A 25,335-nucleotide genomic window follows, 5' to 3' on the forward strand; every position below is an offset into this window, starting at 1 on the left:
TACTATTATTAATGGGTGGGGTTTTTATAAAATTAAGAGTAAATTTAACCCCCCCCCTTTGGTGGGAGGGAAATTATTTTCCTCATTCTTTCTTGTTTTTCTAATTCTTAGAAAGTGCCAGTGACCTTTTCTTTTAAAGAGAGATTCTTGCTGTAGGGCTCATACATTCACTGGAGGGACAGAGAGAGACAGAAAACAAGAATTCACCCTCCCCCACAGGGTGGATGGCCATGCTGCAATCCCTTTTCCTCCATTCTCCTCTTGGGATTTTGGGCATGCACACATATGCGCCTGGCATGAGTTTCAAGCCACTGGGTCCGAAACTCGAACTGCAGTTGACTACATGCGAGTCTAGCATCTTAACCACTATACCACCTGCTAGCCTTAAGTTCCAGTGACTTTAGCTATTAGCTTCTATGTTCTGAAATTAGCTAATATGCATCAACTCTCTGATAGTGACCAGAAAGCTAGACTTTGAGTGTCTGGCTGCTCATCCATGAGTCACTGTCAGGGAGTACGGTGTTAACTAACAGAATTGGAGTGAGAGTAGGAATGGGGTGAGGGAAGGATTGCTTTTTCTTTTGCTTGCTATTCATTGCATACAATCTGGATTTTTCCTGTCCCTTCCTAATTATACTATTCAACATCCAAGGAAAAACAAAGAGGGGGGTGTTAAAGAAAATTTGTGGGGGAAAAATCCCACAGAATCAAAATGGCAGTTATATCGCCACTTTGAGAATGAAGTTCTTGTTTGGTTCAGAGAGAGTCTCCCATTAGTGTGGGGCCATCTCTTTCTACTGGTGTTTTTTTGGACCAGATTTTCAAGGGCTTTGGGAAACTGGGTTTATAAAGGAGCTTATTCCACCTGCAGTGTTGGAACAGCTGGCCAGTGGAAAATTGCACTTCTATTTCTTATTGGCCAAAAATCACAGTCAACAAGACTGTCTAGTTTTATCTATGTGTAAATCATGATTTCAAATAACATTTTAATCAACGTAATCAACATATGGAGAATAGAACATTCCAGTCTAAGATAAAAACTGAAATTGGGCACAAAATATAACCTAAATGTATTTCACATATAAGCATTAATGTGTGGGCCAGAACATTCCATTTAAAATGGTAAGTGACACATTACACCAAGGGAGGTTGTTCCCTCAGTAGCAGCATGCCCACTTGAATCTCAGGAGTGCAGAGTGAAGGCTTGTATGTGGCAATCACCTTGTTTCCTCACTCACTGAAGAGTGAAACTGGAATACGCTTGGCTTCCAGATTTCTCTACAAGTAGAGGAAGAAATGCTAGACTGTTTTATAAACAAGTTTATGAAATTATATTTTTCTGTTATGACTCTAAAGAATGTAGATGTACTTTTACAGTCTTCATAACTGAATGCAGTAAGCCTGAGAAGATTTACTTTTCTTAGAAAGTTAATATTTGGGGTTACAGATGAGACTACAGGTGCTAGAAATACAACAGTGAACAAAACAAAGCCTCTGCTCTATGTAAGCTTAGATTGAAGATGATTGATTTGTGACACAAAATGAACCAAGCAGATATAAAATAGGTCAGTTGCTAGTTAATCCTCTGGAAATAACAAAGCAGAGCGAGAAGGGTGGTAAGAGACAGAGGACTGGTGATTCTTATTAGACTATGAGACTGTCTACAGAAGGGCTCACTGCTAAACCAGAGACCTGGAGGATGGGACCATGTGAACTATGCAGCTCTCTGAAGAAAGAATATTCCAGGCAGAGTGGCCACCCACCAAAGCCCCGAGGAGGGCTTATCTAGGTGGTTTTGAGAAAGCCAAGTGGTGAGAGAAGAGTGAGCAGGAGTGGAAATGTAGGGTTGTGTAGAGTTTTCTAGGACTTAGCATCGACCTGGGTTTTGAGCTAGGAGAGACATGCTCTGACTTAGATTTTAAAAGATTCCCTCTGGTAACTGCCGTACCAGCAAGGTAAATCTGCAGTTGAGACTGCAAGTTGACCTGAAGATCTCTCACTTCTGAGCCTAATTTTCTGAGTTGTTTAATTTTCACTGTGCAAGACAATTCTCTAGAAAGTAAGTTAAAGATTTTCTACTTCACTGTATCGAAACATTAGCTGTCCTATGTGGCATGATGGGCCTTAAGTAAATTCTGTTTTAACTAAATCATTCAGTGCAACTCTCAAAGATATTTTCATTGTAGAAATATATTGCATCTTGGGGCCAGCAGATGACGTGGTGATTAAGGTGGCTGGACTCCCACATGGCTGACTGTGGTTTGAGTCCTGGACCTGGTGGCTTGCTTTCTCACTTTCCTTCTCTTTCTCTGTCTCTCTCTGGTCGACTTCAATAAAATAAAAAAAAAATAATGACAATGAGCAAAATTAAATAATTATTTAAAAAAGAAATATATTGCATTTTGAGTTCAAGAACTTCTCAAATAACTCTGGTTAGTATTGTCAAGCAGGAGATAAAAACAAGGCAGTGAATAATGAACTTTTTATCATTATATTCTTGTACTTTACTCTGTGGCTTAGTCTGTTATTGTATTGCTTACAGAAATATCCAAGACTAGGTGATTTATAAAGAATAGAGGTTTATTTGACTCACAGTTCCAGTGGCTGACAAGTCTAAAGGTATGAGGTTGCCAGCAGACTGGTTACAATATGGCCAAGAGAATCAGAGAGGATGGCAGGCATATGCAGAGAGACCCTGGTCTGTGTTCCATTACAGTCTCTCATTATTTCTTATAAACCCACCAGAATTCAATCATGGAGGCCCTGGCCTAACCACCCAATCACTAGTCTCTTCTGCAAGGCTCTACCTTATAACACTATAATCAGATTAAGTTTTCATCATTTTAATTCTGTTAACAGTGACTCAATACATGAATTTTGGGGGATGTATTCAAACTGTAGCATTGCATATGTAATAAAACCCATGAAATTTAGTACAGATGTTCTCCTCTACATGATGGAAGATGAGAATGTGAAGAATATGTGTAGCTTCTTTTGCAACATTATCAGTCAAACCATGCTAATAACATTATTTTACATAATATAATCTCGAGAAATAACTTCTTTCATTATATACCAAATATTGTGTTGGACAAATAACTCATTGACATAAATATGGTAATATAATTGTGGACAAACTATCACATTTTCTTCTACAGTGAATTTTATATGAATCTTTCTTTCTCCCTTTTAAAATCCGACAGATGTGGATGAATGCCAGGCCATCCCTGGGCTCTGTCAAGGAGGAAATTGCATTAATACTGTTGGGTCTTTTGAGTGCAAATGCCCTGCTGGACACAAATTTAATGAAGTGTCACAAAAATGTGAAGGTAAGAAATCTCATGCTTTGCACTTAAGAAGGGCAGGCAAAATTCAGCATCAGTGACAAGCTTCTTTGCACGTTATTCCTAAATCTTTCTGTCTTTGTCATCCCCATGAATGTGTAAATACCATATCCTTACCAGAAATCATATGCTTGTCTGCTGTTGAACCAGAAAAACCCTGCAGCTTTTTCCACTTTTATAGACCCAAAATAAGAGGTCCATCTGAATCTAATTAAATATTAAAACATGCAGTATTTTTGAAGCAATATTTGGTTTAAAATGTTCAAGACACATGTTTTCGTATAGCTCTAAAGTCATGAATTTAAAATCGATCATTAGATATCATTCAGAATTATATATCTTCTGATGTTTTTCTAGTTCAGATCTGTTTGATTTTGTGTGGTGGGTGAGGCTGGAGAGATCTATTAACTTCTGTATTTATGCTTCTAGTTCAAGCTTAGGATTTTCTTCTCTAGGGAATAATATATGCCTAACAAATAGAAATCTTTTAATGTTACTCAAACCAAAAAATAACTTGAGGTAAATTTTTTATGTTTGCATTTAGTTTATAGATTGAGCTCCTAAGAATACGAATATAGAGGATGTGCTCATATTTGCCATTACTGCTATTTGCCAAAAAGAGGCCTGGCTTCCCAACATAATAATAATTTCTTTGTGAGAGAGAAGCATCCAGAAAATAAGTAGGCAGTGTAGAATGCTCTGTTTTTTGACAAGTGCATGTAAGTTATATTAGGTTATTAGACAAGTCATTATGTATTTTTGTTTTTCCCTGCAAAAATGTGTCATGACCATTCCTACAACCCAATACATGGTAATGGCTGACCAAAAAAAAAAGTAACAGCGTTTTCAAGGACACATCTCTTTAAAAACTCAGAAGAAAAAAAAACCTTTTTTTTCCTTCATTCTCAGCTTATTCTTCATAGTATGATCTAAATAAATACATGTGGTTTATTGAAAACAGTTGCTGTTGTATATATTCTCCTGGAGGATGAACTGTCATTATCCCTGGATGCTACTGCTCCATACAGCAATGAGAAATAGTGCATTCTAAGTTATTTGTCTAGACTTGGATTCATCCTTCATTGGTTGCCATGGTGTATCATACAAGTGCATGACAGCTTTAAATTTAAGGTCCAGTTCATAAAACTGCATGTAAGATCTGAAATGGAATAATCTAACTCTGATAGACTTATCTTCATGAGTTGGAGCTGTTTGGGGTTATTAATCATCATAGCATTTATAATGAGTATTGTACTCTTGAACATGTGAGGGTTATTTGAGGTAGCTATGAAAAATACTTTAGTACTTTCTGAAGAAGGAGAGCTTCTTAAAACCATTTTGAGTTTCAAAGAATAGCAAAATTGACTGTAGGACAATATATTTTAGAAGGTGTATTATAGCTCTAAGTTTTAAACAGTGTTGATACTGGAAGGGGGAAAGAATTCAACTCTTTCTTAATATAATATTTGAAACTATTTAAAACGTGATGGTAGAAATTTTCAAATATCATCCTACCTATCCTCTTAGGCAATAATTTAATAAGGTATTAAGGTCTATTTTTTGCAGAATTCACAACAGCGATGGGCTGGGCCTTACATTTTTCAGGCCTTCTCAATGTAATATGTTTAGCTTCAAGATATAGTCAAGACTTAGAGCAATATAGTCTATATGACTTGTCTGGTCTGTGTTTTGTTTTCTAGAATTATAGTAGTTTCCAACCTGACCCAGAATTAGTTTTATCTCTTGTTTTTCATGCAGAGCAATCCTATAACTGCCAGGAATGGTCTATAGATGTATATTAAACAGAAGATGCAGATCTAATGCTCAGACTAAGGAAAAAATATTTCAGATTCCTTTTTTAACATTAATAAACCTATTATGGTTGTGTATCCAGTGGGCCAAAAATTGAGTTTGAGAATTACTTAATCTTTTTGCACGTGCACACACAGACACACACTCTTATTTTTTGGGGGCTACATATTAAAGTCAGTAGCAAGATAAAAACAGAAAACTTTTGGCTAAAAAAAAAAAATAATTTTCCCTCTTTGCCATCCTCTATAACCTTAAATTTAGAGGATGAGCTTTTTTCTCTTTTTAAAGTTTTCTATGAAAAATTGATATGAGACATGAATGTCCTGTTAGTACTACATGTATTCTGACCTGAAGGCTGGTTTGAGCATTCTTTGTCTGTCTTACTGTGGTAAGAGAGACATCAGAAAGTCCTTTGAGAACTACTCTTATTAGCGCTGGGTCCCTTTCTTAAACTCCCTTGCACTTTACCAGTTACAATCTCACTATGGGAATCATGTAACTTGGGGCATAGATGGTCTCTGCATGGTAAATAGAGGGACTCCGGATTTTTCAGCTCACAAACACTGAAAGGGGAAGGGAACTTATATGTGCCCTAGGAAGATGGTCAGGCATATGTGAGGGGTTCTGTGCCCTGTATTCCCTGTGGCTTTTTTTTTTTTTAAATTTATTTATTTATTAATTCACTTTACACCATCACAACACACAAATGAATTTTCCATCCAAAATACACTGTGCATTGTCTCAATCAAGTACATCCACATATATGTTCTCAGCAAATAATTTTCCAATTCTTACGTCCTGCATACCTTGCCCTTTGTCTTGCCATCCCTGATTCCCCATCCCCCACCCTCTGCTATGTCCCACCTTCTCTTTTTAAAGTTTTCTATGAAAAATTGATATGAGACATGAATGTCCTGTTAGTACTACATGTATTCTGACCTGAAGGCTGGTTTGAGCATTCTTTGTCTGTCTTACTGTGGTAAGAGAGACATCAGAAAGTCCTTTGAGAACTACTCTTATTAGCGCTGGGTCCCTTTCTTAAACTCCCTTGCACTTTACCAGTTACAATCTCACTATGGGAATCATGTAACTTGGGGCATAGATGGTCTCTGCATGGTAAATAGAGGGACTCCGGATTTTTCAGCTCACAAACACTGAAAGGGGAAGGGAACTTATATGTGCCCTAGGAAGATGGTCAGGCATATGTGAGGGGTTCTGTGCCCTGTATTCCCTGTGGCTTTTTAAATGTATCTTCCTCTTGACTTGGAGAGGAAGGATTTAGATACTTTTTACAATACTTTTTAAAAAATGGCAATGCAATCAATTGGTTTTAGCAAATTCACAAGATGCTAACCCTCACTCTCATCTCACAGATTTAAGAATGACTTTATTTAAATTGCTTCTTAGGAGATCTTCCTTTTCTTCCTTACTAAAATACTCTAAAAAAAAAGACCCTCATTTTATGTAAATGCATATGATTTAGATACATTTGAAATGTAGATTAACAAACCAAAGTGTTTGCATAACAGTTATTAAATTCTTATACATTTAGGAAGAAAAAGGTTGAGAGTCATAGCTGTATTTGAGAAAGGGAAGCAGAGTTCACGCCCACCTTCTCTGTTGGTTTTTCCGCTGACAATGGCTTGTGCACGCTGAAAGGACGCTTGAGCCTTTTCCTGTTTGAAACCAAGTCCATATTTGCATAGGTTACTGTGGGAGGAAATTAAGAAATAAAAAGTGTAATTAAGGGATTAAGTTTTTTATTTCTGGAAGAAGTCCCTTGGATTCCTAATTAAGCACTCACATTTTGGGATTTAGATTATCGTCAGCCCAGTCTTTAGCAATTAGAACAGCACGACATGATGCAAGGACCTTTGTAAAAATGTAGCTCGAGTCCATGCTCCCCCTGACACGTCAGCCAAAAAACCTCAGGACTTCTCCTTTCCAAAACAATGGCCTGTTTATCTGATGGGTACTTGGGGACTGTTAACTTCTTGGGCACTAAGGAGAATTCCTGGGGCAGCTCACCTCATTGCCACGGATATGGCTCCATCCTCTGTGACTGGGCCAAGCCCTTCACCACCCCTGTTCTGGGTACTGACTCTCTATACAAGTAGATGAACAGTCTCTGTAGTATAGAGATGGAGAAAAAGTGGGCCTGGACCTCACCCTGGAAAAGTCCCTAACCCTCTGTATGATTCTAGGTGAGTCAATTACCATCTCCACCTTACCTCAGTTTCCAAACGATGAGGCTGAACAAGGTGGTATCTGACAGTTCTTTCCAGCTCCACCATCTGAACTTTGTCTTCACACTTCTCGTTATTCTCAAGTTGCAACCAGACAACTGACGTGTGAAGAAGAAGCCATGGCAACTGGCATACGTGGGGCAACCCTGCATGCGATAGTACAGCTGGTATTTTTCTCCACGTGACTTGGAGAATCCATTTACTTACTTTTTTAGCGCACGTTTTACACCGAGTTGAGTTTGAATAATAACATAATGCTAATATCACAGGCTCCATGACATCCATAATCATAAGTAACATTACTTTTAAAACACTGCCACCGTTTTTAGTTTTAGTTTTTCTCATTTTGTACGTAATCTAGATAGATCAGGTCAACTGGTTTCCTCTATGAAGCCTAAGATCTTGGTGGAAGCTTCTGAAGAGCTGAATGTCCCACTCATGCCTGTCCCCAATTTGGAACCAAACTCCATCCCACCTGCCTTCTACACTCCTTCCCTTCCTGCTGCTAGAGGAACCCTCCCACCCCCAGGATGGAGAAGTAGTCTAGGATTGAAAGAATGCCTAAGAAGAGCAGGTACAGGCTGAGAAGGAAGAGTGAGAAGAAAGGACAGGGAAGCAAGTAGGGAGGGAAGGGACCTACCTTTTGTGTTTCTTCTCAGGCTACAGCAAGACGCCAGTGAGATCGTGGGCAGCTGCCAGGGAATAGCTGCTTTGGGGCATTTCTGTCTCTCTCTCTCTCACCTCAGCAAAATGGAGAGAAGTGTCCAGGGCACAGAAATAGCTCTTTCCAGCTAAGCCTCTCCTTACCAGACTTCTCTGACTGATTGGTGTTTATGGCTGGCATTTGGTGCACACTGACTTACAGAAATGCTTCAAAGTTACCATTCTTCAGTTCTATCTTACTTGGGGCTCCTGAGATGTTATTGGAGGGAGTAAATACCAAGGGGTGAGAGCTTACAGAAATAGTAAATTAGTATGCATGAGTGTCAGAGTGTGGTTCTAGTAAGAAGAGCGGGTACAGGCTGAGAAGGAAGAGTGAGAAGAAAGGACAGGGAAGCAAGTAGGGAGGGAAGGGACCTACCTTTTGTGTTTCTTCTCAGGCTACAGCAAGACGCCAGTGAGATCGTGGGCAGCTGCCAGGGAATAGCTGCTTTGGGGCATTTCTGTCTCTCTCTCTCTCACCTCAGCAAAATGGAGAGAAGTGTCCAGGGCACAGAAATAGCTCTTTCCAGCTAAGCCTCTCCTTACCAGACTTCTCTGACTGATTGGTGTTTATGGCTGGCATTTGGTGCACACTGACTTACAGAAATGCTTCAAAGTTACCATTCTTCAGTTCCATCTTACTTGGGGCTCCTGAGATGTTATTGGAGGGAGTAAATACCAAGGGGTGAGAGCTTACAGAAATAGTAAATTAGTATGCATGAGTGTCAGAGTGTGGTTCTAGTTCAAGATCCTACACCTGACCTTTTCTTATTAGGAACTTCCACGACAGCGAAAGTGGTGATTCAGAACTCTTGGTTTTGATTTTATTGTTATCAGGCAATGGGACTGAGAGGCAGGATGGCTTAGGAAAGTAGAAAGGCTCTGGATACTTGAAGGAAAGGGATGTGTCACTGAGGAGGGTACAGGAAGGGGGCTTTGCAGTCTTTTTTTTAACTTTTAGAAGATGCTGGAACAAGATAAATATTCAATAATGAGTATTTTTTTAAGGCAGTATTTTATTTTTTTTTTTAGTTTTTAGTTTGTCATAGGAGACATGCACTTGCCAAAGAGAGAGAGAATCAGAGAGAGAAAGGGAAGTAAAGTGAGAAATCACCCCTCCCCCAGGGAGTGGCCATGCCACAACTCTCCCCCACACCCTTCCCTTAGAACTATGGGCACACACACACCTGGTGTGATTTTTGAGCCACCAGGCCTGGGGCTCTAAATGGAGATTCAGCCATGTGGAATCCAGCTGCCTCAATCTCCACATGACCTACTGTCCCTCGTAGCACTGTTCTTCACACATCAATAAATATTCTGTGGTGTTCCAGTTTACTGGAAACATAGATACATCTATTTTCTCTATATTTAAAAACCTTTTAGAGTTAAATATGTTTGAATATGTTTGAATATGTTATTCCAAGTAGCCAGCTGGTGGTACAGAGGCCAAAGCACCTGGATCCCAATGGCCAACTGCAGTTCAAGTCCCAGACCCAGTTCCTCGAAACCAGGTGCATGTGCATGCCCCAGATCCCAAGACAAGGATGGAGGAGAAGGAACTGCAGCACGGTCACTCCCTGTGGGAGTTGATCTCTCACCTTCTACCCACCCCTCCGTCCTCTCTAGCAATCACACATGTGACACAGCAAACTTTTAAAAAAAAGCTATTCTTTTTTTTTTTTTTTTTTTTGAGAGGTGTTTGCTATAGGGCTTGTGTGCTCGCTGGAAAGACAGAGAGAGAGACAGACAGAAAGTGAGAAATCACCCCCCGGGGAGATGGCCACGTCGCAATCCCTTCTCCTCTCGGGATCTTGGGGATGTACACACACGTGCCTGGTGTGAGTTTAAGCCACTGGGTCTGGGACTCAAACCGCGGTCGACTACATGGGAGTCCAGCGACATAGCCATTACACTAACTGCTGGTCCCCAAGAAAAGCTATTCTAAAAAAAAAAAAAAAAGACATAGAATAAGAGATCTGGATTAATTACCACAAGAGAAAAAGAGATTTGCAATGGATTCTAACTTGGATATAGAAGGTTTGAAACCAGAGTTGTACAGCCTCCTATATCATTAAGATGTTACATTAAAAATGACAAACCACCACAGTGAGATACCAGTATACACCCAACAGAATGTGTAAGATTAAAAAGACTGACAATACTGAGTGCTGTCATACACTGCTGGTGGGAATGTTAAATGATACACTCTAGAAAACCGGCAGTATCTTAGAAAGCTAAACTTACACTAATCAGGTAACCCAGTAATCCCATGCTCGTGTACTCCCAAAGGAAATAAAAACACTTGTCTCACACAAAGACTTGTTCAGAGTAATGTTATTCACAATAACTCAACAATTGGCGTGATGAACAATATGTGCTATAAGCATATAGCAGAATGCAACTCAGCGATAAAAAGGACCAAACTACTGATAGATCCAACAATATCAGTGACTGTCAAACTCATTAGGTGGAACTAAAGAAACCAGTCACAAAAATCTCAAAGGCTTTGATGTTTCTTCAACAGTCCCATTTTATATTTATGAAGATCAGGAAGGTATGCTCCTGACCTGCTGGTTTCTCACAGCAGACACCCAGGGGATCACTCCTGCCCCCATGAGCCCCTGCCAATTGGAGGCTTGGGTTGAACATCACATTATAAATGATGAGCCTCTTTGCTCTTATTTCGAGTTTTACTCATGTCAGTTCACTGAAGGCATCGGTGTAATGTAGGAGCTGTGCTTGGGCCTTAGGGGTGTAGGAATCAGGTCCTGCGATCATGCTTACATTACGTGGATTAGATGAGCTGACACCCAGAGAGCATTTGGGCCTGCCAGGCACCCAACACGTGTGAACTCTTGTTCTTATTGTAACTGTTACCTTTAGTAAAGGGTTCAAATCTAAGCCAGCCAGTGTAAAGGATAGTTTCTCCATCCTGCCAGAGGTAATTGAGCTTTTGAAAAAAATTATGGGCTGACCTTGTTGCCTAGTGGTAAGAGTCAGATCCTACATGGCCAACCGTAGTTTGAGCCTCAGCCCTGGTGACTAGAAAAACATACCAGGGGTATATGTGCATGCCCAGTGTCCCTACAGAAGAGAGAAATGGGGTAGAAGGGATTGCAGCGTGACCACACCCTGCTGAGGGTGCTTTCTCCTTTCAACCTCTAGCATGTACTCTCTAGCAGTTAAAAAAGAAAAAGCAACTTTTTCTGATAATATGCTGTCACTTAACCCCGTTGGCTATTGATGTATGTTTTAAGAGGCCTTAATAATGATGGTAACAGTCATTTATATTAGGTTCACAGAAAAGGCATGATGTATTTGTCTGTTTTTCTATACAAAAATGCATCATGACTTTTCCTGACAACCTAATATTAACAGGTTGAGAAAATCCATTTTTAACAGACATTTTCTCCCCTTGTAATCTTGGGCAGGAATTATATGATTCAAACATTATTTTTTAGGGACACGTTGAGAAAAGTGCTGTCTCCTCAATGTTATTATGTTATATTATATTATAATGATGTATTATAGTGATATCACCCTCTATTTACGGATGAGGTTTGGAACCTATAGGCTCTTTTTTTTTGTTTTTTTTTTTTTTTTGGAGAGGTTTTCACTATAGGGCACATGCACTCACCAGAAAGACAGAGAGAGACAGAGAGGCACACACACTCCCCAGGGGGCATGGTCCTGTCGCAATCCCTTCTCTTTCATTCTCCTCTCAGGATCTTGGGCACGCATGCACACGTGCCTGGCATGAGTTTAAACCACTGGGTCTGGCACTCGAACCGCTGTCGACTACGTGGGAGTCCAGCGACATAGCCATTACGCCAACTGCTGGTCCCAGAACCTATAGGCTCTTTGCGATACTTGTTGTTTATGTTGAATAGAACTGTGACAGGGGAAATAAAGAAGATTCCATGTTGAAGTGTCTTAAAATGTGCATTGAGATATTGTGCTTCTTCTAGAACCTTGGGCTCTGCCCTGGAGATTTCCTTGCCTGACTCATTCACTGATGCCAGTGAAATTTATGTCTGTCAGAATAGAACATGCACTTTTACCATTACACAATCTCACAACGACAATGCTGTTTAGGTTAGCATCAACTTTAATGTAAGCATTGCCACATTGTTTGGTTTAGCCTCTAGCTCAGTATAGAAGAATGGTGATTTTGCTTTTAGAAAGGTTAAACTGCCTGTAAACAGTGTCACTCTTCCTTTTTGACTAACCATGAACTTGTTTGAATCTGGTCCATTGGGGCTCGATTTTGCTTATAAATGAAGAACAGTGCTTAGATTAGGAAAGAAATCTTAATTTGAGGTTCTAAGCCTTCCTGAGATTCAAAGCTGTCAGCCTGGCTATTCCAGCACTCCCAGGAGGCCTGGTTCAAACCCACTTGTCCCTAGATCCATGTAGAAAGCTGTACTGGTCCTAGAGAGGAGGCCACACAGATGACTGTGCTCTCTGTTCACTTTTAGCCTAAGCAGGAACTTTGCAATTTCATCTCTTCCCCTCTTGCTGCCTCATCTATTGGCTTTGGAAAGCCCCTCTTGGAGGAATGGTCATATTTGTGCTTCCCTGGAGGAGACCAGTGGGAGGCCCTGAGAACTGACTCCAGCTATGACCTCCGTAGCATTTAGAATATTTACTGGGGGATGTCCTTGGAATCAGCACTGTAGATGAGAAGGGGAAGAGGTGGGAGTGTGCAATGAAGAAGGTGATCTGTGGTACAGCTCATGACAGCCTCAGCCCATTCCAGAACTGGGGGAACTGGAGGGACCTTCAGAGTCAACCCCCAGTGAGTTGAGATGACCAAACTTTAATTCCTCCTCCATAGTTGGTCATTGAGTATGGATCAGGCAGCCCTTGAATGTGCTGAGGGCTGAGAGTCTTTTGAGAGCACTCCTAGCACCTGAGACAAGTCCTTTCTTAAAGGGTGACCTGGGCGAACCACCCATTGTCCATCACAGTTCACTAAGCCTGTAGGAGGCCATAGTAACAGTAGACTGGATGCCACCGACAACATCAGAGTGGCACTTCCGACACTGAGGCTGGTCACCAAAGTTGACCATGTCTTGGTCAGTGCTCAGACTACATGGCCTTCTCTGTAGGATTTTATAAGTATCTACTTTCTGGAAAATAGTTTTAAAAGAAATGCAAGAAGTGATATAGAATATAGAATAATCAGTAGGGAAGTTTAACTCAATGCAAAACAGGGAGAGACAGGGAAAACAAAATTGGAAGATAAATGACATTTAGAATATCAGTACATTGTAATTGCTTGGTGGAACAATGGTACACAGTTTTAGATTTTAAAGAAGATTGATTAATTTTGTTCTAATCTTGCGAGTTTGGAAATCCCTTGGGTAAGTCTGTCTTGAAAGAAGCAACACCCACTCTCAATGGACTGTTACCTGTGCAGCATTTATTCTGTGGAGATAGATGTTTCTGGAGGCATCATTGAACCAGTGTTACATCCAAATCCTTGTAGTGATGAACAGCTTTAGGCCATGTTCTCTTGATGCTGAAACTCTTTCTTCTGTTCCAGATATTGATGAATGCAGCACTATTCCTGGTATCTGTGATGGGGGTGAATGCACAAACACAGTCAGCAGCTACTTCTGCAAATGTCCCCCGGGTTTTTACACCTCTCCTGATGGTACCAGATGTGTAGGTAGGTTTAATTATAAGCAGCAGACATGGTTTGTATGAACATCTTTCTAAACAAGTTTGTTAAAGGGGGCTTGTAATTACTCATACGATGTTGAATGTACATTTATGGAAGTGTGTTTAATAGCTGAGCACCCTTTTTAAGAACAGGAGCATCTTGTGGTCTTGTTTTGGGATGTTTTGCTTCCATAAAAGAGGGGGGGTTGTCTAGGATACTCCACAGATATCCAGAGTCTATAAATGAACATTGTTTTATGTGAGTGCCAAACTCTGGCACTATCCTCATGTCTCTCTGTTTTAACCTCCACCTTTAGCCATTTCCCAGGACCTAGGTTAATTTAGGTCTGAAATTTTGCAATAATCTCTTAATTGGTCTTCCTGTTCCCTGGCTTCTCTACAATCCATCTTCTCAGACTTATCTTCCTAAAATAGTCCTTTGACTAAACAATACTCTTGCTCAAAAACCTCTAGTAGTTTTCCATGAAGACGGCTTTCAGTCTGTGTTCAGTAGATCCTTCAGATGCTATAGACACACCCAGGGCTGCTGAGGTTGGGAACAGAGACAGGGAAAAGGGGGAGAACTGAGTGGAAAGTCCTCCTGTTGCTGCCCCTCCAACACACACACACCACACACACACACACGCACACACACTCCAGGCATGGCAGTTCTGCTTTTATCTGTTGTAGATATTAGTCTTCCACATAAGGTATCAATGAAGTTAGGGATTCTGTTGTTTTAAAAAATACATTTGACAACTCCCAGATTTAGAGAAAACTTCCCTCAGAGTCTAGTACTCAGATTAAAAATCACAGCGTTCTGGACTGCACAGGCCGATCAGCACAGCCCCGGCTTCTCAGCACCCTATGAACCTTCAGTGGGTCCCTTCATGCCTTTGGCCACCCGTATTTCACTACTCAGAAAGCCGTCTCCGCACTTTCAGCTCCTTTTCTTGCTTTTGCCCAGGGTTTCTCTCTCTGAGGCCATCGCAAATCTTATGTGAAAGCAGTTTCTCCCTTACCTGAAGATATGCTTCTCCCAAATGGCCTCATAGGGAAGTTCTGAGTCTGTATGTTTTTAATCTTCCTAATTAACTTAACAATTAAAGACTGAAAATTGTCTTCATGAAAGATGGGCTGGCAGATGGTGTGGTGGTTAAAGGCGATGGATTCTCACATGGCTGGCCACAGTTCGAGTCCCAGACCTGCCAGCTTGCTCTCTCACTTTCCTTTTTTCTCTCTCTGGTTAAATTAAAAAATAATAACAATAACAAATGGAATTAAATAAATAATTCTTTAGGGGGAAAAAAGTTTCCCGAATGACTAGTAATTGCTACCCTTGTATCTGGTTGGTTTCGGCATACTTCTTGCATGTAGTGGGCTCTCTTTAAGTATTTGCCCAATATCAAATTGAATAATTCATTATTATTAAGATAAGCTAGGAATCTCATGGCATGTGGCTTTGGGGAAAGATAAATGCTGTCTTGTAATGCTTGCTTCTGGTTCCTAGTTTCAAAGACATTCAGATTCATGTCTTCCACAGGCCATGAGTTCAAACCAAAATTGAATTGCACTTGAAATTCTGAATTGCTTTGAACTTAGTCACATAAAATAAACGCTGAGGGCAGGCTCTGACAGCTGACATTTGCATAAGTATAACTAGTGAGGACAACTTCTCTGGACTTTTCTGTAGAATATCAGTGGCGTCTAGATTGCCTGACTTTCTAGGGTCTATCACAGACACTGGAATTTCAGTGAGAGAATGGCAAGTGCCATCTGTGGAGCCCTTTTCCTTTCCAAACTGTCACAGTCAGCACATGACCTCCAGTGGACACAATTAGCAGAGAGGAGACCAGAAACTTAGGCCAGACAATAGGTAGGTTTTCTTTTTTTAACCCTCAAAAAGAACCCCAAACTACATTACAAGGATTAAAATACATTTACATATCAGATTATTTACATTTTTATGTGAAATACCTCTTTTTAAATTTTATTTTATTTATTATTATTATTTTTTAATTTGACCAGAGAGAGCGAGGGAAAATGAGATGCAAGCTGCCAGGTCTGGGACTTGAACCACCATCGGCCGTGTGAGAGTCTAGTACCCCAACCACCATGCCACCTGCCAGCCCAGATAATTTACATTTTAAAAATGCTTTTTTTTTCAATTAAATATATCATACTAAATTTTTGCACTGAAGAAAGGGAAAGAAGCTAAGATTTGTGATCACTTTGTAGGTGTGAGATATTTTATTTAAATGATCTGAATTAATGTTCACAACAGAATGCTGTAGATGGAAGAAGCTGATTTGGAGATGTTAGATAAATCATTTGGTCAGATGTTAAAGGGGATAATTTGTGAGGGAGCTGGGATTCCATCTCAGGTTTATCAGAGTGCACAGTCCAAATTTCTCCCAATGCCTCCTTCTCAGGAATAGCAATAGAGTCAACTCTGTCATTCTCACAGGCAAGCACTCTTTCTCCTCCCTGGAACTTTATTGTACCCAGAATTAGCAGCTTGTGATATAAGTGGTCCACATGACCTTTCTGCCTTCCCCAACCATTGGGACCCCCAAAATTATCCCTAATGTCAAGAAAATACAGATAGTTCCCAATTTACGAACAAATCTGAGGTTTGTATGTAAGTGGGTTGTTCATAATTAGTGAATCTAGCAATAAAAAGTCTCATATGTGGATAATGATATATTTTCCTCGTCTGACCTTGAAATGCCAACTGTTAGCTCTGTCACCACTTTCTCCTGCCCCCAAACTTTCTTTGTACTCTAAGCTCTTGCAGTATTATTTCATTTTTTGTTTTGTAATCTTCCCTTGACCCTTTATAATAAACTGTGTGGGATTGCCCTTTCAAATTAGTGCCTCTCTTTCATTTGTAGTGGTCATAAAGATGCCCTGTACCTAGTGTGGGCCTCATAACTCCGTGTTCCTCGTTGGACACAAGTGTTAATGATTGGTTAGGGGAGGTCTAGTGGTAGGCTGGAAAGACCTACAAATACTTATTAACCCATAATATATTTGTTTTTATATAATGTGATTTCTGGGTCCTGAGAGTAAGGGTCAAGTGATTTGAAGGTGAGTAAGGAGGAAGGTTTCCTTCTCCTTTTCTGCCAGATGTCTTGGCCAGGGCAGGTTTAAAATGGACTAAGGTGTCTATGGTTTCTCCTACTTCCTTTTATGCCTTCCAAATCCTGGTCTTGTTCACCCTCTGCTTCCACTGGTCTTCAGATTATCTTAAAGTCGTCCTTTTAAAGTTATGTAAATGCGTACATTTCTTTTCTTTTAAGGAAAAATTCTGCTTCATAAAAAGAAAGAAAGAAAGAAAGAAAGAAAGAAAGAAAGAAAGAAAGAAAGAAAGAGAAAGAAAGAGAGAAAGAAAGAAAGAAAGAAAAGTACAAAAACCAAAATGACTATTGTATGTGCAGGTACCATGTGTAAACCAGGGACTGCCAGTAACCAAAATGCAATTCACAGTTTTTTTCAGCCCTAACATTCACCATTTTGAACAAGAGTCTCTAGTCAACTGATGTATTATTTAATTTAACCAGACGGGCAGTAGCATATTATCATGGTTGATTTGCAAAATAATAGATATCAGCCCATTAACAGTTTGCCATTGGCAGCTGTAGGTCCCAGTTTTGGTCTGAAAGATAGCCCATGATGAAAATTATATGTACAAATTACATAATATGGTCAAGTGTTTATCTTAGGTTTTGACCACCAAATTCACTTGAAGCTGGGATATGAGCCAGTTTTGAATATCTCTCCCCATGCTTAATAGCCTTTGGTTTCCATACCCCAAGTATTTACTAATTTCTGAGTATATAAAGTATGACTGGCTTCAGATCATTACAAGTTAGGGTACAGGAAGGTCTACTCTGCCCTCTGCTCAGTGGAGATGCCATTGTGGTCTCCCAGAGTGTGCTCGTCTTGCACACCCCCTCTCCAGCCATTTATTCTAGACCGGGCTGGGATAAGACTTGTTCTGCCTCTCTGCTGAGAGTATTGGTCTGACTGGAGGCGCAGGGACCAGAACCAGAAAAAAAAATTTCTGGAAAGCACATTTATGTTTGCCTGTGGTTTTAAGTACTTTTCAGAAATAATCTTGCCCCCTTTTAAAGCTGACCCATCATTTTCTTTTATAGTTTGTCTCAGTTTGTTTTAGCCTTCTTCATTTGATGTTCATCTTTTTAATGTTTCTACATTAGCCTTATTTTTTAAATTTTATTCCATTTGATTAACTTATTGGACCCCTTGAGATTTGAAGGCTTTGTGTTCTTTAGAATGGTGTAGGTGATGGCAATTTTAGTTATGTCCCTCCATGAGCAAACTTAATGTTTAATATTCAGACCTATAGGAAACATAGGGTTGGATTTTTGATTGTGAAGAACATTTTTTGTTTTGTTTTGTGTGTGTGTGTTTTTTTTTTTTTTTGAGAGGTTTTTGCTATAGGGCGCGTGCGTTCGCCAGACAGAGAGAAACAGAGAGGTAGAAAGCAAGAAATCACCCCCCAGAGGGGATGGCCACGCTGCAATCCCTTCTCCTCCATTCTCCTCTCAGGATCTTGGGCACACACACACATGCGCCCGGCGTGAGTTTAAGCCACCTGGTCCGGGACTCGAACCATGGTTGACTACATGGGAGTCCAGCGACATAGCTATTACACTAACTGCTGGTCCCAAGAACTTTTTGTTTTATGAAAGGACATACCACTTACATGCTTTTAAATGGTAAACATGTTTAAGCTATTATTTACTTTCCTAACCATTTAATATGAACTGTACAAACATGTGTTTTAGTTGAGGAGAGGTATACTCTCCACATCTGTCAGGAAGATAAAGACATCTTGCATTTTGCTACCTGCCTCCTTCATTTCATGACAATATCTCAAAGGTATATGGAGAAGTTCAGTTTTTCCTTTGTCAGCAGCTCCCTTTGATAGCCCAGAGTTACACTGCAGTGTGTCAGATGTCATGACAGTCAGACATGATGTAACCCAATAAAAGTGATATATAGAAATGTGTCTTACCATGTTGCTTTGAGAAAAATCCTTTCTGCCAAAAACAGAAATTCCTTCTAGAACTGTTGGATCCTATAAGAAAAAGCACTTGGAATCATGGATATGTTGAATGTGTAAACAATTAGTACCTTATAAAATCCCTTAGGGCCCAGGACAAAAGGAAATCTTGATTAATAAGCATTGGATCTGACTGAAAACTGGCTCATTCCTTAAAAAAACCAAACCAAAACCAAAACCAAAACCAAAACAAAAAAACAACACACATCTGACTCAATTAAGTAATTTGAAAGCAAGGATGACCCAGTGTCTCCTCAGTATAGACATGTCTTTATTATAATTAACTGTACCCACCAGTGATTTTCTGACCCCCTTTTCCTATGGCGCATATGGTTTTAATCACTCATTCCCACCTTGGGTGTGGAATGTGGGCCTCTAGCCAAGTACACCAGCATGTAGGGGCAAAATCTGACTCAATTAAGTAGTTTGAAAGCAAGGATGACCCAGTGTCTCCTCAGTATAGACATGTCTTTATTATAATTAACTGTACCCACCAGTGATTTTCTGACCCCCTTTTCCTATGGCGCATATGGTTTTAATCACTCATTCCCACCTTGGGTGTGGAATGTGGGCCTCTAGCCAAGTACACCAGCATGTAGGGGCAAAAGGTGTGAGACAAGGGATCTCAACCGAGCATTGTTCCTGCATGGCCCTCACAGCTTCCTTTCCAGGGGGCAGCGTGTGAGTTAATCCTGCCTAGCGTGTGAAGTGTGAGGTGTGGAGGCACTGGGCAGGGAAGTGTTTTCACTAGTTTGATCTCAATGATGTGTGTGTGTGTGTTTCTCTTTTCCCTCAGATGTTCGTCCAGGATACTGTTACACGGCGCTGGCGAACGGACGCTGTTCTAACCAGTTGCCACAGTCCATAACCAAAATGCAGTGCTGTTGTGACCTCGGCCGCTGCTGGTCTCCAGGGGTCACTGTCGCCCCTGAGATGTGTCCCATCAGAGCAACTGGTAAGAGCCGTTCCAATTATCTGCAGAATAGCCAACTTAGCCCTCACAAGCCCAGTGGCACTGTGCATGATGCAGATCTGATGGAAACTATGAGATGACTTTGAGAGAGATTTCTCCAGGTAACAAATAGGGAAAATACAGAAGTCTTTATACTGAGTCCTAGTTTCAGGTACCCTAGCTTCTTCCCTAGCTTGTTTATTCCTGTTGAATAGTGAACTTTTCAGGAAGTTCTTGTTCTCTCTTATTCTCACATATTTCTTTGGTTCTCACATCACACTCAAAAGCTTGTAGGGTGAAACACAGCTGCCCTAGAACTTTTCAGGTGAGTCATTCAGGACACATGTTTCTTCTTTGCCTAACATTTGATTCTTACCCTTTGTTGTTGTTGCTGAGTCCTGTTGATTTTTTTCCTTTACAATCGCTCCTTTTTTTTGGGGGGGGGGGGGGGGGGGGGAGGGAGGGATTTTTGCTATAGGGCGCATGTGCTCACCAGAATGACAGAGAGAGACAGAAAGCGAGAATCATGTCCTGGGGGGATGGCCACACTGCAATCGCTTCTCCTCCATTCTCCCCTCAAATCTTGGGCACATGCACACACATTCCTGGCGTGAGTTTAAGCCCGACCGAGTCTGGGACTTGAACCGCAGTCAACTACATGGGAGTCCAGCAACATAACCAATACACCAACTGTTGGTCCCTACAATATCTCTTTTGCCTATCCTATGCCTTTTATTTTCAATTAAAGCTTATTTTCTCTAGACTGTCACAGTAGCCTCCTATCTGGTTCCCCTGAAATCCACATCTACCACATACATTTCCTGAAGCATAACTCATCTGAAGTTAAGTTAAAAAATTATGTCTGGGAAAGATGTAAAGAAAGATACCCAGAAAAATTTCCCCAGGATGGGCTCAGGCAATACCTAGCTGTCCAAGTCACACCTTTTCTTGGAAAGAAAATTTTACTACTAGCCATAGCAGTTAGAGTCCCCAAGTATGATCTGAATTTAGTTCTTATCTGTATAGTAGCTTAATTTTCTAGTGCGGTAGTATGACTGAGTTTTCCTCGAATGCAGTCCACACATTTCCAAACTCATTCCATTCCTTATTCCTAAAACTTCTGCCCATTTCAGAAGTTGCTTACTGCTCCCACTCCTGCCACCCTTGGTGGTGACACATCCTCTTGTCTGTGAAGGACTAGCTGGAAACGCTCCCTTGTGTCTTGTGCCCCAGTGGTTCTGGTCCGCACTATGGCTGTGACACAACTCCTATGCTGTTCTGCCTTGTGCCTGATCTCGTTCATGTATTGCTTTTTCACTAGTTGATAGATCTCATTAGGAACTCTCATTATTTTAGCTCCGTATTTCTCATGGTTGTTTTGTTTTGTTGATACTTCTACAGATTTAGCAAAATCGTGCTTAGAGGAGATGTTCAGGTAAAGTGAAAAACATGTTAAGTGCCATCTTTCCCACCAGTTCTAGCTAAAAAGTGGGATTCTAGCTGCCCCTTCACCTGATTCCTGAAAAGTGCATTTAAATCATGGCATATAGGAGAGATGATGAATGTGAGGATGGCTGAAGGCAAAGCACGCTTTATAGCGTGCTCTTCATAGGACGTGGATTTCCTGTCATCATGGGTTACAGAGCTGCTCACAGATGTTACAATAAAATGTGTTTATTGCTGAGAATTCTGTATGGATTAAAGAAGCAATGAAATCTTTCAATATATTTGGACATATAACACGTCCTATGTTCTGTCTGATTTGTTCACTGTCTGTGGCCTAAATATTGGGTTGTCTGAAAAGTCATGACATACTTTTTCTGTTTTTCTATGCAGAAATGTGTCATAACTTTTCCAACAACCCAACATATAACTCTCACCCTCTTTAGTTCACTAGGAGACCACTTAGTGGGTCACTGCACAGTGATAAATAGAAGCACGTGACTTCCTACTGGGAAATATGGCTTGGATACCAGGAGGATCATGTTTTTAAAAATTATTAATTATTTTTTAAATTATTTTTTATTTAAAAAATTATTTTATTAATTTTAGTAATTTTTAAAATTTGCTGTAGGGCATGTGTGCTCACCAGAGAGAGACAGAGAGAGAGAGAGAGAGAGAAAGAAAGTGAGAAAGCAAACTTCTAGGTCCAGGAATCAAACTGCAGTAGACCATGGGGGAGTCCAGTGCTTTAACCACCATGCCACCTGCTGACCCCAAGAGAATCACTTTTAATCATGCATTTTTAAATTTAGAAATCTGTACTACTGTTGTATATTCCTCCCTGTATTGAAGCCTCGAATATAGAAAAAGGACTAGAGCAGGTATAGGTGCCTGGGGAAAGACCTACCTGGGAACAAGTGAAGCAGAAAGTCAGGTTCCTCTGTGTGGTTTTTCAGGGAGCTGCCCTTCCGTGTGGACCACTTAAGTAAAGTAAGTCCCTTCATAGTTGCCATTCAATGAAATCCAACACGTAGCTAATTAGTTCCTCTTCATAATTTGCAGGGCTGTGCTGAGGATGAGAATTAGTTATGAGTTAGACATGATCCTTGACTTCAAGACGACATGGTCTTAGTGGTCGAAATTTGGTAGAAGCAGGTACCTAGGGAATAATGAATGTGGCATGCCCAGGTGATAATTCTATAGGAAGAGTCACCTTGGTCTGACAAAAGGGATTATGGCATCCTGAGTCAGGAAAGCATACAATGTGAAATATTTTTGAAAAGCAGTGAAGGACTACAGAATCTCTGTGGTGGGTTGAAATTCTAGGTAAATAATAATGAAAATTCAGTAATGGAAGTCTCTGATAATGTAAATTTGACCCGAGTTTGAAATGTCCAAGGTTATTCAGAAATGGACCTATAAGTAACAGCAAAGCATATAGTAGCTCGTGTGTTTAGCGATGGGTAAAGCAGCAGAATGTCCCATGGGGTTTAACTACGAATGCCTTTCAGTAAGAAATATTACAGTGTCTTCAAATAAGGTGAATTTTGGTCTATGAGGATAAGAAAAACATTAGCCTAATGTCTACTAATGGCTGAAACTAGTATAGGAAGTATGGGAAAGTCACCATGTAACTGTACTCCAACAAGCTGTGGTAATAATATTATCAATATCCTGGCAAGAAAGAAAAAAAAAACCCAAATTTTAAAATCACATGGTTAGTTTACTTACAGAGGGAACTGCAATAAAATAGAGCTATTTTTTGGAAACATGAAAGTGAATAATATAAATAGTTCCCTTCCATAAAATACTTTTTTTAAAAGCCTAAAGAATGTATCACAAACATAAAGATGATTTATTCTCATAAATACCTGAAATTGTAAGAAATAGTAATCAGTCTTAAAATGTGCAATCCTAGAGAAATTGAGAATGACTTCAAAGGATCATCAGGTGACACATAGACCAGACCCACTACCCCCTGGTTTTTCTCTTCCCCGCATGGGCCTCTCCTCCATCTGCTTTGTTATCTTTCACAAAAGAGTGTTCCTCAGGACACTGTCTCCATACTCTCCTCTCTTTACTTGTCATACTCGTAGATGCATCCCCATGGCTGTAAATTCCACCTCTCCCCCAAGGACTCCTAAACTTAAATCCATCTTGACTTCTCCTCTAGGCTTCAGCATCTCTTAACACCTGCATATTGATATCTGCCCTTGGATGTCCAGTGCCTCAAAACTCATACGTTCAAAGTGGAACCTCCATTCTACCCACCAAACCTGCCTCTTCCATAAGGTTTCCTCTCTCAAGCAAGAGCACCAATATTTACTCAATTGCTTAACCGGAAAACTAGAAATCACTCTTGATTTCTTGTTCCCTCAACTCTGCCATTTTCACCTTCTAAAATAGGTTTCACACTTGTTCACTTCTGACCATTTCTGTCACTGCCTCCCTTTTTCAGCTGTCTCTCTCTCTCTCTCACCTTCGATCTTTTGCAGCATCCTTGCCTCCCTCCTTCTCCATGTGTCAGTAAACCTGATCTTCTAAAAATATTTATCTGATCATGTCCCTACTGACGGCTCCAAATGGTTTCACATTGCACATAAAAGGGAAAAAGCAAGGGACCAGCAGATGGCATAATGGTTACATCAGTGGACTCCCATGTAGTTGACTGTGGTTCAAGTCCCGGACCCAGCAGCTTAAAACTCACGCCAGGTGTTCGTGCATGTGTGTGTGTGTGTGATCAAAATCCTAAGAGGAGAATGGAGGAGAAGGGTTTGCGGTGTGGCCATCCCCCCCGGGGGGTGATTTCTTACTTTCTGCCTCTCTGTCTCTCTGGTGAGCACATGTGTCCTATAGCAAAAATCTCTCTTAAACTTTTTTTTAAAAAAAGGGAGAAATAGCAAAAATCCAAGTTTTTTTTTTAATGTTTGCTCTATGGAGCCCTCTGAGATTCACTTTCAATAGAGAAAGTGGCATTTTATATTTCCTATTAAATTAAATTTTGATATAGATAAAAAACTTTCTGGGTTTATGGAGGGGCTGTATGTACATACTCTGGGGAGTTTGTTTTGGTTTTGAATGACTATTCCAATATGGCTACTACAGAAGATATTAAAAATGGAAAAGAAATCAGCCATTTTTTTCACTTTCTTCAATTGACTTTGGTGGTTTGAAGGTCAATTTTATGAAAGAGTTCCTTAAAAAGGAAAGATGACTTCTACGGGCTGATGATACAAGCTACAGCTCAGCTATTGTGCTCTGTTTGTGTTCTGTTTTTCCAGAGGATTTCAACAAGCTCTGCTCTGTGCCTATGGTGGTTCCTGGGAGACCAGAATATCCTCCCCCACCCCTGGGCCCCATTCCTCCAGTCCACCCTGTTCCTCCTGGCTTTCCTCCTGGACCCCAAATTCTGATCCCTCGACCACCAGTGGAATATCCATATCCATCTCGGGAACCATCAAGTAAGAATTCCACATTCAGTTATTTTTCTTGCATCCATTGGTTTACATGTTAGTTGATGCTGCTTTAGTCATCGACCACCAATTGTTAGATTAAAGTTTTAGTTTATATTTCTTGTATTTCAAGCTTCTCAGTTTTCTTATGGCATGAGGAAAAATGGGAGGCTTTCGTATACTCCAGAGATCAGTGTCCTTTTATTATTGATATTTCCAGCCAACTGTGGGAGAATTATGGGAGAGATTTAAATCTAATTCACAGGAAGATTTTATGGAGGGGGTACGAGATTGTACTTTGGGTTATATAGCATGCCAAGCAGTTTTGCAAGTAGTTAAATACCAATAACTCACTGCCTTTTTTTATTTCCCTAAATCATGACTTGAGAGGGAGATGAATGGGGCAAGGAGAAGCTGGCAGAAGAGCAGCCTGCAGCCGCAGTGCTGATAGGGTCTCTGCTGGTGGGAAATATGGAAATATGCTCTGTTGGCACCAGATGACCTCTGCCCAGAGAGCGTCCTCCCGCCTTTATGACTCAGCACCTTGTCTGTGACTGTCGGATTAAGTGCTGCTGAAAGGTGCTATAGTTACAAATCATTTTAATGTGTTTCAATGTTACTCTTC

The 25,335-nt window shown here is 40.4% G+C and overlaps 1 protein-coding gene across 1 annotated transcript in view; it reads left to right on the plus strand.

Annotated features, from left to right (window-relative positions):
* The window catches only part of LOC102495054 (fibrillin-1), a gene marked incomplete at its 3' end in the record, with an annotated part of 283,471 nt that overhangs the window by 135,484 nt on the left and 122,652 nt on the right, over positions 1–25,335 (plus strand). The window contains exons 7-10 of the mRNA XM_014584254.2: positions 3,204–3,329; positions 13,653–13,778; positions 19,660–19,818; positions 24,540–24,719. Of these exons, the coding sequence (XP_014439740.1) occupies positions 3,204–3,329; positions 13,653–13,778; positions 19,660–19,818; positions 24,540–24,719 (591 nt within the window). The remainder of the gene's footprint in view (positions 1–3,203; positions 3,330–13,652; positions 13,779–19,659; positions 19,819–24,539; positions 24,720–25,335) is intronic.

Source organism: Tupaia chinensis, unplaced genomic scaffold (assembly GCF_000334495.1).
Source record: "Tupaia chinensis unplaced genomic scaffold, TupChi_1.0 Scaffold146140_1, whole genome shotgun sequence".
NCBI lineage: Eukaryota > Metazoa > Chordata > Mammalia > Scandentia > Tupaiidae > Tupaia > Tupaia belangeri.